The sequence below is a fragment of the Rhipicephalus microplus genome, chromosome 6, assembly GCF_043290135.1.
Source record: "Rhipicephalus microplus isolate Deutch F79 chromosome 6, USDA_Rmic, whole genome shotgun sequence".
NCBI classification, from domain to species: domain Eukaryota; kingdom Metazoa; phylum Arthropoda; class Arachnida; order Ixodida; family Ixodidae; genus Rhipicephalus; species Rhipicephalus microplus.
Window position 1 is genome coordinate 120,952,274 of NC_134705.1, and position 13,102 is coordinate 120,965,375.

At 47.9% G+C, this 13,102-nt stretch overlaps 1 protein-coding gene across 1 annotated transcript in view; it reads left to right on the top strand.

Moving 5' to 3' along the window:
• Positions 1-13,102, top strand: part of LOC142764914 (protein Skeletor, isoforms B/C-like) — a 60,537-nt gene that overhangs the window by 14,730 nt on the left and 32,705 nt on the right. The window contains exons 3-4 of the mRNA XM_075865452.1: positions 7,513-7,585; positions 11,332-11,434. Coding sequence (XP_075721567.1) covers positions 7,513-7,585; positions 11,332-11,434 — 176 coding nt within the window. The remainder of the gene's footprint in view (positions 1-7,512; positions 7,586-11,331; positions 11,435-13,102) is intronic.

Here is a 13,102-nt window from a genome sequence, read left to right on the forward strand (position 1 = left end):
GGGGCCAGCCTGGGGTCGGACCGGGGCCCGGATGTTGTCGGCGTGTCCCGGAAGTCTTCCAGAAGGAATAGTGAGCTTGTCCAGACACGGGCGGGGCCCGGTAACGGGCCAAGAACACGTGAAAGTGGAGCACTGTATGCGGCCAGCCAAACAAAACGGCGCCACCTGGCGGTCCTCCTCCAGCCATCATGTTCGGTATAAAGTTCAGACCAACCACATCACAGTGTGCATCATGTGTTCTATACGTGAGTGAACGCGTGCACGAGCTGCCGATGGCTTCAACTGAAGCATTTATCATAGGCTCGTTAACAGTAAACGCGTAGTGGCAAAGCGGAAAAGCGATGGAGCTTCTTGTACCGGCGACTGCGCGCACAACTTCAGACCGCACATCACCTTTTGGGTAGCCGCGCGGCAGAGGAGGCGGGCCATCTCGCACTTTTGCACACGTGTCGCTATCCCGTGGCTATGCTTCTCCCAAAGATATAACATCGCTATACCTGCAAACTACCTTGGCTCTCTGCTATTCTAGGCATTTATGCATCTAGTTATACCCTTGTTAGACAGGCAGGTTAACCGGGGTTACGACCAACCGTGGTTAACCGCGTTGAACAGCGGTTACCACCAACAAAGGTTCGCCGATGTTTTCACAGCGTTCAAGGCGGCCAACGCCACCTTGCATGCAACACACTGACGTACTAATCAGCAGAGAATCAACGGTTGTTCGCCAATATGTCACTTATTTTTTACGAAATGTTCTACATAAGTACGACTGGTTCACCGTTGAAAGGGAACTGCGTGCACGGATGTTTAGATTTCTCTAACTTACAGACGCATAGCAGGTTTGACTTGCATATGTCGTATACTAGTTGTTGACAGTTCTGACTCTTCTTGATAGACCAGTGACGTGCAGAACAATTGCTCCCTTATCCCCTTTGTGGTTAGAGGGTCCACAATCTTGCTGGTGCTCTTTCGAGTGTGCCCTTGATAGTGGACAATAATGTACATTTAATCGAATATATGCATCTCTGGGGTAAATCGCTCTACGTCAGGCGGCAATTCGGTGTTCAACTCGGCTTTTATTTACACATACACCTTATCACCACATAAGGATTCGCAGATAACGCAAACGACTTCTCCATAGCCTAGTCAGGCGTTTCGTAATTCATGCCGTCCAGTTCGTTCGTTTTTCACGCGCGCTCGCCGGCATCTACCCCTCATTTATGGACGCCGCCATTTCATCGGCCTTGCCTGCCAGACTATTGGCGGTCACTTGTAAAGCCTCTGAAATTAGTAGCAAACGCCAAAAATAGCCGATCTCAAAGGCTAAGTACAAACACCTTTACTCCTACGTATGCAACGCCGCCATAGATGACCGGCGTTTCACGCTCATCCGGCAGGCAAGGGAAATCTAGGAGGCTATGTCATCGCTTATAACCGCCATGTCGGGGTTGCCAAACTCGGTTTCCTACAACCGCGCTTGGCGGGCAAAACACGGTGTTGCGCACGATGTAACATACGGGATCCGTGCTTTCACATAATCACGGGTACGTTAACAACCTTTTAGGCTGCCTTTGTAAAGAAATTACACATACGAGCCGAGTTGAACGCCGAACTTCCACCTGACGTAGCGCAATTCACTCCGAAGATGCATATCTTTGCTAAATGCACAGTATGGTCCACTGTTAAAGGGGACACCTAAATGAACATCAATATTGCTGGCCCTCGCCTTTTATGTGCAACAAGGACCCTTGTTACACGGCAGCCTAAACTGTAGTTAGCGTCCGTGGTTATGCGTAACCGTGGTTCGCGTACGTTAACCACCAAACCTGGGTTGCCAAGCTCGGTCCCGTACAACCATAAATAGAGGTATAACCGTTGTTTCGTGTGCCGTGTAACAGAAATGGAACTGCGGTTAAACACAGCCACAGTTACGTTAACTGTGGTTTAGGCTGCCTGTGTAACGAGGGTTTCACATAAACCACGGTTACACACATAACCGTGGTTTAGGCTACACATCTGAGAAACGTATGAGACATGTGGGGAGAGGTGGTGGAGGGTAATCGGAAAACGACTAATACAGCACACGATGGGCGGGTGTTTATCTCTTCCTGTGGTCCCATGAAGGACTGTTCACGGATTGAGTTACCCAAGTTCCGAGCTCAGTCTGCAGCTGACAAGACACTAAGCTCAGCACGTGTGGTACGCTATCACGGGTCCCGTTAATTAGGGAGGCGATTGCTGGGCTAATTCCAAGGGCCGAAATATCGGCCCCCCGAACCGCACCACGAAAGCGTGGACAATTTAGAAGTGGTCCTTTTTGGAGCGCCAGCGGACGCCGGCTGTGGCCCAAAGAACAAGTGAGAGCCGAGAGTGGATAAACAAAACAAAAATTATATTCTCAAAAATGGCAGATTAAAAACAATACACAAGTATGCACACTCCAAAATAGTTGAGTACAATATGTCACCAATCAAACAACGTACTACACAGTACAATCAGCCACACTCGAAACGACGGACACAGACAACAATACGCACTACAATGCAGTCGCATGCATTGAACAACCAAGACACTTAAAGACTAAAGAGATAGAGAACCTATTCAGTCCAAAGTTCTTGGAACAAAAGTCTGGATGATACTCTTCCGAGAATCCCTCACTCAAAGTCCAGCATTGTTGTCGTTCCGCTGCCCTTGAAGTTCTCTTCCAGGAAACCTCGCCGAAGTTTCTCTTCCAGGAAACCTCGCGTCTTCAATTGGCCACTCTCCAAGCTTCAAACTTCTTCGCCGGAAACACGTCGGCTTCACACACGCAGCTGTTGCCACGCGTCTTCGCTCGATAGCGGTAAACACACACTCTTGCCTGTCGCTCGAGTCGTCACCCCTCAGGTGGAAATCATCTTCTTCTCTTGCTTTGTCTCTACGGACAAAACCTTCGCCGACTACACGGTGGTATACCCTCGCGCTCTGACGCTAACTTCCGTCTTCTCCTGATCTCTCATCTCCGCTGCTCGTATAAATACCTTCCGTGCGCGATTCCAGAAAATTCTGATCATTTCGTCGCAGGGGCGGCGCCAGGATGTTTTTACTGGGGGGGGGGGGCAACCACGAAAAGTGAGTTCCTCCTGGGGGGCAAGCTAGCTCTGCTCTTACTAGGTTTTCAATATATGCATACGGGTACTTGGGTGGGCATAGGGGGGGCAGGCGAGAATTTTGGGGGGGCTCCAGCCCACCCTTGCCCCCCCCTGGCGCCGCCCCTGTTTCGTCGGCGCGATGCGCAGCGAAGGCTGGGGGAAAGCGCGAGACTGTACGAGGGCCGTCCTCGACGGATGACTCAACCCGGCATAACACGCCCCTGTCCATCTAGAAATTTTGAGTGCTTGCTCGGCCGCTGATGTGGGGTGAGGAGGTTCGTCGGCGAAGCCACGCTTCCGAGGGGAGAAGCGCGCGCCCGGGGAGCCTTGGATGTTTGTTTTCTTTCTTTTTTTTATCGTTGACCTCGCGGCGTCACTCCGGCGTTTCGTCGCGAGAACTTGGCGGCGCACCCTTTTTGAGCACTCGTTCTGTGACACTGCCCCCACTTTAAGAATATTATCTCATAATATTCAAAACCACACAAACGAGCGCGAACAGTCCACACACACTTAAAGACTGTAACATAGTCCGTCGCTCATGACACGTCGCATTCACAATAGATCACTCAATGCAATGGTACATTACAATTCAATCTCACAACACACGAAATATAACCACAGGTGCATGAGTACAACACTCCATGACATATTAGAGACAATAAAAATGTACAAAGTTCTCTCATTACCACAATTGTACAATACTAAACATCTCATCACCGTAACAAAAATTCTGATTCACTCGACATACAGTTGTGACATAGGACAACATCCACATTAACTTAACATATAGCATTGTCAGACACATTCCAAATCGACTTCGACACCTATCCGGTGCATTTCGAGCGGCGCTTGCGCCCTTCCTTGCAGTGCTCTCTCGATTTCTTCTTATTGTTTTTGCTCATTTTGTTCCGGCGAGCCCCTCCCAACGACGGTATCTGAGGCGGCGTCTCAGCCAACGTTGTCACTTCCGACACTGCTAGCGGGTCATGACGCTCAACCGATCCTGTCCGGTTATTCACCCGCTTGTTCATGTCCCGACATTTGGCCTGGCTGGCCGACTCCATCACCTTTACACTGTCTGTCGGTTGAGGTCGTGTCGACGTACGTCCAGCTGTCCAGCACTTGAACTCATTCAACACGATCATATTCTCATTCACTGTCCCTTGCACCGCGGTTTCACCTTGGGCTCGAGTGAGATCAGTCACGGGATGCTCCTCCACTGTATCTCGCGGTCGCTGGGTTGGCGAGGGCTCCATCTTCGGGTCTTCTCCCAATCGTTCTGGATCATTAGGCCCTCGCGCCCCGTCGATGTTTCCGATGACGAGGTCGTACAGGGGGTTCGTCATGCATAGAGCAGTAACCCTTCCGCTGAAGTACGGGGTTTCAACCTGAATTTCTGCTTCGGGAAGCATCCGAACCGTACGGTCGATTAGGCAAACTGGTTTAGTTTTGCCTGTTAACTCACTTTCCCGTACCAAATTTCTCCGCACGATAACAGTGGAGCTACCGGTATCTCTTAACACTGCAACCTTTTTGCCCGCAACTTTTCCAGTCAGCGTTGGCATTCCCTTCGTAACACCGGTTGGCTGTTTTGTCATTACAGCACACACAATAGGAATTTTCTCCCCATTTTTCAGCTCTACGAATCCATCGGTGATGGCATTATTACCGGATTTCGGTGCCGTTTTCACACAGGATACCTGGTGGGTTCGACTCGCTCCGTTTCGGCATGCGTCTGCTTTGTGCCCAGTCTGTCCACACTTAAAACATTTTACTACCGTAGGGCTCGTAAAGTTAGTTCGAATGTTGCTCGCGCGATGACCCACTCGGTTACACAGAAAACATCGCGGAATGCTCTCTCGTGCACGCTTCTTTTCTTCGGGAGCCGATTTCTTCGAATCTTCATGGCACTCCTTCTTGACCCTGGCCAAATTAGTTCCACCTTGCGCTTCCGAGAATTGATCAGCCAATTCGAGCGAGCATGCCTTCAAGTGACTCAGCCTTCCTCTTTTTCAAGTACAGCGATAGGCTTGGGTGGCAACTAGTAAGAAATTGTTCTCTAATTAGGAGCTCTCTAAGCTCATCGTACTCCTGCGCTGTCCCTGAAAGTTCAATCCATCTGTCGAAGTAATGGAAAAGTCGGGCGGCATACTACGTAGCCATCTCACCATCAGCTGGCTTTCCTGTCCGAAATCTGTCCCGGATTCCTTCCACAGTAAATCTAAATCGCTTCAGCAAAGCAGCTTTCACCTTTGCGTAGTTGGCTGCATCGGTCGGCGTCAGCCTGCCGTACACACTGAGCGCTTCACCACTCAAGCAGGTACTCAAAGCAGTTGCCCATTGATGTTCCGGCAAATTCTGGCTCCGTGCAATTGTCTCAAATCTGTGAAGGTACGCGTCAAGGTCGTCCTTCCTTCCATCAAACGTGACGAGCAGCTTGCTTGGGTTCAAGCGGAAGCCATGATCTTCCCGTTCACTGCTTTCAACTCTAGCTTGGACGGGAGTTTCACTTCGCTGTTGCAAACGGAGGCGCTTGAGTTCCATCTCGGGCTGCCGCTGCCCTTCCCTTTCAGCCATCTCCACTTCTCTTTCTTCTTTCAGCTGTCGTTCCCTCGCTTCTCTTTCTTCCTTCAGCTGTCGCTCCCTCGTTTCTCTTTCTTCTCTCACCCTTTCGGCTGCCAACTTCTCTCTCTCCAGCTCCAACTTCAATTGCTGCTCTCTTTCTTCCTTCAGCTGTTGCTCTTTTGCCTCTCTTTCTTCTTTCAGCTGTCGCTCCTTTGCTTCTCTTTCTTCTCTCGCCCTTTCAGCTGCCAACCTCTCTCTCTCCAACTCAGCTTCTTTTTCCGCTTTGGCTCTTTCGACCGCCAGCCTTGCTTTTTCCAGCTCAGCTGCCTTTTCTTCTTTGGCCCTCTCTTTTTCTTCTTTTTCCTTCTGGGTGACCCACTTCCGTAGTTCGGCACCAGAAAGACCCATCTTCTCACCAAGAGCGACTAACTTTTCGAGATTCATTGTTTCTCGCAAATAAAACCTTGCCACGTGTAAAAAGTATCTGCCTAAATCAGTCTATCGGAACACTCCCCTGCACTTGTTAACGAGAACACTGAACAACACACAAAATCGTTCCTATAGCACTATGAACAACTCGAGGCTCTTTCTCACTACTTTGCACACACTGTGCACCAAAACGTCCTGTCGCGGACGCCAGACTAATTGTCACGGGTCCCGTTAATTAGGGAGGCGATCGCGGGGCTAATTCCAAGCCCCGAACCGCACCACGAAAGCGTGGACAATTTATAAGTGGTCCTTTTTGGAGCGCCAGCGGACGCCAGCAGTGGCCCAAAGAACAAGTCAGAGCCGAGAGTTGATAAACCAAACAAAAATTATATTCTCAAAAATGGCAGATCAAAAACAATACACAGGTATGCACACTCCACAATAGTTGAGTACAATATGTCACCAATCAAACAACGTACTACACAGTACAATCAGCCACACTCGAAACGACGGACACAGACAACAATACGCACTACAATGCAGTCGCATGCATTGAACAACCAAGACACTTAAAGACTAAAGAGATAGAGAACCTATTCAGTCTAAAGTTCTTGGAACAAAAGTCTGGATGCTACTCTTCCGAGAATCACTCACTCAAAGTCCAGCGTTGTTGTCGTTCCGCTGCCCCTGAAGTTCTCTTCCAGGAAACCTCGCGTCTTCAATTGGCCACTCTCCAAGCTTCAAACTTCTTCGCCGGAAACACGTCGGCTTCACACACGCAGCTGTTGCCACGCGTCTTCGCTCGATAGCGGTAAACACACACTCTTGCCTGTCGCTCGAGTCGTCACCCCTCAGGTGGAAATTATCTTCTTTTCCTGCTTTGTCTCTACGGACAAAACCTTCGCCGACTACACGGCGGTATACCCTCGCACTCTGGCGCTAACTTCCGTCTTCTCCTGATCTCTCATCTCCGCTGCTCGGTTAAATACCTTCCGTGCGCGATTCCAGAAAATTCTCATCATTTCGTCGGCGCGATGCGCAGCGAAGGCTGGGGGAAAGCGCGAGACTGTACGAGGGCCGTCCTCGACGGATTACTCAACCCGGCATAACACGCCCCTTTCCATCTAGAAATTTCGAGTGCTTGCTCGGCCGCCCATGTGGGGTGAGGAGGTTCGTCGGCGAAGACACGCTTCCGAGGGTAGAAGCGCGCGCCCGGGGAGCCTTGGATGTTTGTTTTCTCTTTTTATCGTTGACCTCGCGGCGTCACTCCGGCGTTTCGTCGCGAGAATTTGGCGGCGCGCCCTTTTTGAGCGCTCGTTCTGTGACATACGCTAAAGCTGACTTCCGTCGCGGACTATTCACATTGTGCTGTATCACTTGCACGCAGGGGGAAGGTTCATGGCCGACAAGACAGATAAACTCACCGACTCGGGTGACCTGATTCCCGACGAACATGGAAAGTACGTATGTGGCGGAATAGTTTTGGCCCGTAAAAGCATTCATTTTCGTGTTTTTTTTCTGCCTCAAGACATTCTTTGGGTGTCCCAGAAATAGTTTTTTGAAAGCACACAAGCTTCTAGGCTGCAAGCGTGCGCACGAGGGGTAGCCAGTGGACCCATCCCAATTTGATTCACCTGAAAGATAGGGAAGGGGGCACAAAGTGTGTCACATTTACTAAACATGAGGAATGGGCTACGACAAGCCTTCACCCCCTCCCCCTGAAGGGGAATTCTGCACACATGTATTGATACAATTGCAGTGTATCATTCCCGCCAGAGCTTGAATGAAATCACCGCGTATCGAGAAAGCTACCGGACACTAAAGGTTACCCTCCTGCTAAACCTTGCTCTGCTTCGACTTCGCCGATCGAAGTAAGCACCACATTCGGCGGTCCTCCGCGGACACCGTTTGGCACATCCTCTTTATAGCATACGGTTTTTTTCTGTGCACGCCTGCTTCCTCTCCTGCTCCTCAAATTTTTGGAGCAGGGTCTCAAACGCCAGCCCCGCGGGCTTTTAATTTGCGGCCTGTGGTCCGTACATTATCATCTTCGTCCTGTATTGTTTTTAATTCTTTTTTTAGAAAGTATGCTTGAGGGGGCTCCACTGTGGTGCTTTAGAGGTTACTCTTGTCGACTGCTAACCTGAAGGTCATGAGATCAATTCCCTGCTGCAGCGATTGCATTTTTGAGGGAAACAAAGATGTGTAAGGCCCGTGTAAACAGATTTAGATGCACGTAGAAGAACCCCAGCAAGCCGAGATTTCCGGAACCCGTCCCTACGGCGTCTTTCATAATCGTATCATGGTTCTGGGACGTTAAACTTTTGATAATAATTAATATTTGTTTTCGTGGGGATTTCCATGCTGCCATCATGATTTAATAATAATAATAATAATAATAATAATAATAATAATAATAATAATAATAATAATAATAATAATAATAATAATAATGATGATGATGATGATGATGATGATGATGATGATGATGATGAATAGAGTTTACGGTGTCAGAACCACTACAACATCTCTTATGAAAGATGGTGTCGGGGAGGGCTCCGGATTTTCGGCCACATGGGGTTCTTTAACATGCGCCAAATCTGAGCTCACGAGCCTACACCATTTTCGCCTCAATCCAATATGCAACCGCTGTAGCCGAAATTCCATCCCACGACCTGCGGGTCAGCAGCCGAGTACCTTAGCCACTAGATCGTTGCAACGGGGCCCCACATTGTGTTGAAACATGCCCTTCAAACAAAAACTGTATTTTAGAATCGGCGTCCAGGTCATTACGGTAGGTACTCACATGTTGCCATGCTGTACGCCAAATCTTCAGAAATTAGCTGTATATCAGATATAAAAAAAGATTTTCTTGCAAAAGGTAACGTTAGCTGACAATTACGACAACCTACCCTCTGCCACTCTCCACCTCCCACTTTCATCTATGCTTGCTTTCCTGGCCCGGCCCTTGCGGGGCTAAATTGCGTTGCAGCATGCGGCCCGCTGGCGAGTTTGACAACCCTGTTCAGAAGTATCGGAGAATTAAACAGAGCGTGTGAATTCATTCTTATTTTGAAGGGTTTAAGGTCCCTGAACCACGATATGAGGTACGCCGTAGTTGAAGATCCTGGGAAATTTGACCAGCTGGTGTTGTTCCGAGATCACGTAAAAAAAGGCCATGGGAAATGCTGTCCTAAATTTTGTTCTGTTTTTTTTAATAAACCAAGTCCTAGCACTATATTTCTGTTTCGTAAACTAAAGCTAACGAAGTAGTATATCAAAATGAAATGGACATTAATAATGTACTTATTAAGAGTGAAAATTTTTAATTGAATACTTGCTGCGATGGCAACAATAAAAAGTTGGGATAAAGATCAATAGTTGAGAAAACACACTACAATACAAACAAAATTCAAAGGTGTACAAAACATGCCTAATCCCATTGTTTCTGGTTTTGAAAAGTTTGGTACACATATCTGCAAAACTTTTTTGTATGTGTTTCAAAGCAAATGCAGTGGCCATTCACCATGGCGTTTGTGTCGCTGAAAAAAACAGTTCCGCGCGCATCAGTAAAACACCATCGCACTTGACATTTGCCGCAAAGAAAGTGTTTTCAGCTCGGTTTACTTCTGCCCATTACAAAGCTCTCAATTCTTACACCTGTCTACTTTTTCTGGCTCCTGGCCCACGTGAATAGAGGAGCATTGTGGGCTGCCATCGGGTCATTAAGATGAATAAGCTCATGAATAATCTATTTTCTAAACGCTCGTTGAAACTTTGTCAAATAAATTTAAAACGAAGTGACTAAGCAGCCAGTCTGTTTAGCTACTCGCTAGAAAAAACGAATGCGAAACTGCGCTCACCCACGAGTACTGCCTGGTCCTAGGTCGATCCTCGTCCTTTACTGCTCTCCGAAATAAAATTCGAGCTGTCGAATTCAACCTCGGACTCCTCGCTGCTCGGATTATCAAAAAAAAAACACGGCATATCCACGGAGTGAATGATGATGAGTGGGGCGAAACATCCGTTGGTCTGTCTGTCTGTCTGTCTGTCTGTCTGTCTGTCTGTCTGTCTGTATGCATGCATGTATGTATGAATGTATGTATGTATGTATGTATGTATGTATGTATGTATGTATGTATGTATGTATGTATGTATGTATGTATGTATGTATGTATGTATGTATGTATGTATGTATGTATGTATGTATGTATGTATGTATTCGTGTACATACAGACATGCATACATACAGCTTTTTTGGAGAAGCTTTATTTCTCAACACATGCATCCTAGCATAATATACCATCATTGCCATCGTGGAATCCCTCCGAAACTTTGCAGATGGTGGCGCAAGATTTCCTTTTAGCTACTATAGCGAGAAACTCTGTGGTTGCTGGCACGCTGACACATGTGTATTATCTCTCTTTTTCGCTGTAACCTGGTTTCACTTGCGAAAGCACAGAGTATTGTTCATCGCAAGCAGTGCACAAATGTATCGTGAATTTCTGCTGTGTTTTCTATTGTTTTAGTTCGATTCTGGCAGTAAATCTACAACGCTCCATGACATATGCATAAGAGATGGTGCGTCTTACACTAGAGTGAATTTTTTGACGAGACTGCAGGTGTTTATAGCGAGTGTAGAGGACTTATGCTGACGTCACTGAAATCTTTCCTGTTGGGTTACCAACATGGTGGGACATAATGACTCTGATGTCACATTCACGTCACTGCATGCATCACATGCGGGCTCTACGTGGTAGCTGGGACAAAAATACATCAGCGAAGTCGTGGTAGACATGAAACACTTTAGTGTTAAAATGTCCTTTGACATGTGTCACAGCAGCCTCGTTGTCACACTGACGCAGGTCAACAGCCACATGATTATGCCACACTGACGTCATCAGTGCGATGCTTAAATACCAGTCCATTAGCAAACTTGTCAAATATTACTTATCAATATTGTTTTGTCGGGTAAACGTTGAACGAAAGTTCATTTTTTCAGGTTTGGGTGCACGTTAAAAAACCCCAGGTAGTTGAAATTTCCGGAGCTCTCCGCTTTGGCGTCTCTCATAATCATATGGTGGTTTTGGCACGTTAAACCCCACATATTAATTAAAACTCATTCTTTTACGATTCGGCTGCTTGCATCTTTCACCGTTAAAACCACATGATTGAGTGTAACCATTCGCAATGTGTACTCTTACAGGACCGAAAAACTGAAAAAATATACCGGTGAAACAGTACACCTGACTTTGACCAAGAAGGTCACCGAGTACAAGTCCTTCGGCATTTATTGCACAGTGGCAAAGGTAAGCACCGCAGGTATGGAGTCGTGCCATGGTTCACTTTTTTGTGGGCAACTGAGTCACGAACTGGAGTGAACGTAAGCACAAACACTCTGAAGTCATCGCGCTATGAGTACTGCCATGGCTTCCGAAATGGCGGGTGCGCGACGCCGCGCGCCCGCCATCTCGGAGGCCATGGAACTTCTAACAGTATATGGTGTGTATAAAAAGATCACCGTTAGACACCTCCAGTGCGTACGTTCTGCGGACAAGTTGTTTCGCGACGCACTCTGCGGAGCGAGGCGCGTATAGGGTCGACTGCCAACGACGCAACAATTAAAGACGATAGTCTTTCTAGGGGACCTTGGACGCTAAAAAAATGGCAGCATATCCACGGAGTGAATGATGGAGAGTTGGGCGAAGCACCCGTCCGTCCATTCGTTCTTGCTTCCGTCCGTCCATGCGTCCGTCTGTGTGACCGTCCATGCGTCCATCTGCCCGTCCGGGCGTGCGTCTGTTCGTGAGTCCGTCCCTGCGTTCTTCCATGCATCCGCCCCTGCGCCCGCTAATGCGTCCATCCATGCATCTGTCTGTGTGTCCGTCCGTCCATCTATTCAACTTTCCAAGTACCACCATCCCGCATCTTTTCATCAGATATTTTCCATATAGAAGCATCGCCATCCAGCGGACATTTCAAGGGCTAAACGAGAGGTGGCACAGGCACACTTTCTTACGGCTTGCCTTCGGGTCTACTTCCCACCTTTAACCACCTCGAGTTCATGGTATATACTAGTTCACTATTTTCATGGCACTGCAGCCCAACGCTCGCTAAACCTTTCTAAAACTAAGGAGGTTACACCCAGCGAGTATAACGTAGCAACCCTTTCTTGTCAGATAGTGTTCAATGCACATGCCAATGGCTGTTAATGGAGATTACGACGTGCGCCTCAACTAAAAGCCAAATGCTCCTGTCTCTCATTTACCATTAGCAGCTATTGGCATGTACATTGAGCACTATTTTTTATTGTTCAACAACGCACAGAAATCTCTCACCGGCACCAACTTGAAAGTCAAAATGTTATACTTCTTACACACTACAACGGCTACGAGGGACGAACGGGTGCCGCTATAAGAAGCTTCGCCCCTGAAATTTGGTCTCTCTGTCTGTACATTTGTCTGTTTGTCCACCCTTAAAAGCACCCTAAAAGGCAATGGAGTGACCAGCCGATGCCTTAAACGACCGACCCCATCCGCAACGCCCACCAATATTGCTCAAGTTTCAGCGTTCATACTTGTGCGATTGTCAATTAAAAACAATTATTGCGCATATCTAAGGCACCATAGCAACACGTCAATATTTTGTACGTATATCTTTCACTAGACAAGACATATATATAAGCAATTATAGGAACGTAGCGTTTATCATACTGCACTGACCACGAAACGCTTGCACGAAAGGAAGTGTTTCCAACGCTTTGCTAAGACGACATGGTGGTGGCACCAACCCGTCGCCTTGCGTTCTGCACCTTATCACCTCCGAGACGGGCGCGCACGCCGTGCGCGCGCTTTGTTTTCCAAGATAACTGCCAGATGGTGCTCATGTCTCACGTGTGACGTGACGACTCCGTTGCACGCTCGAGGCACTCTAACTCAACGCCTCCAGAATACCATTCAACTATTTTCTTGCGCAGA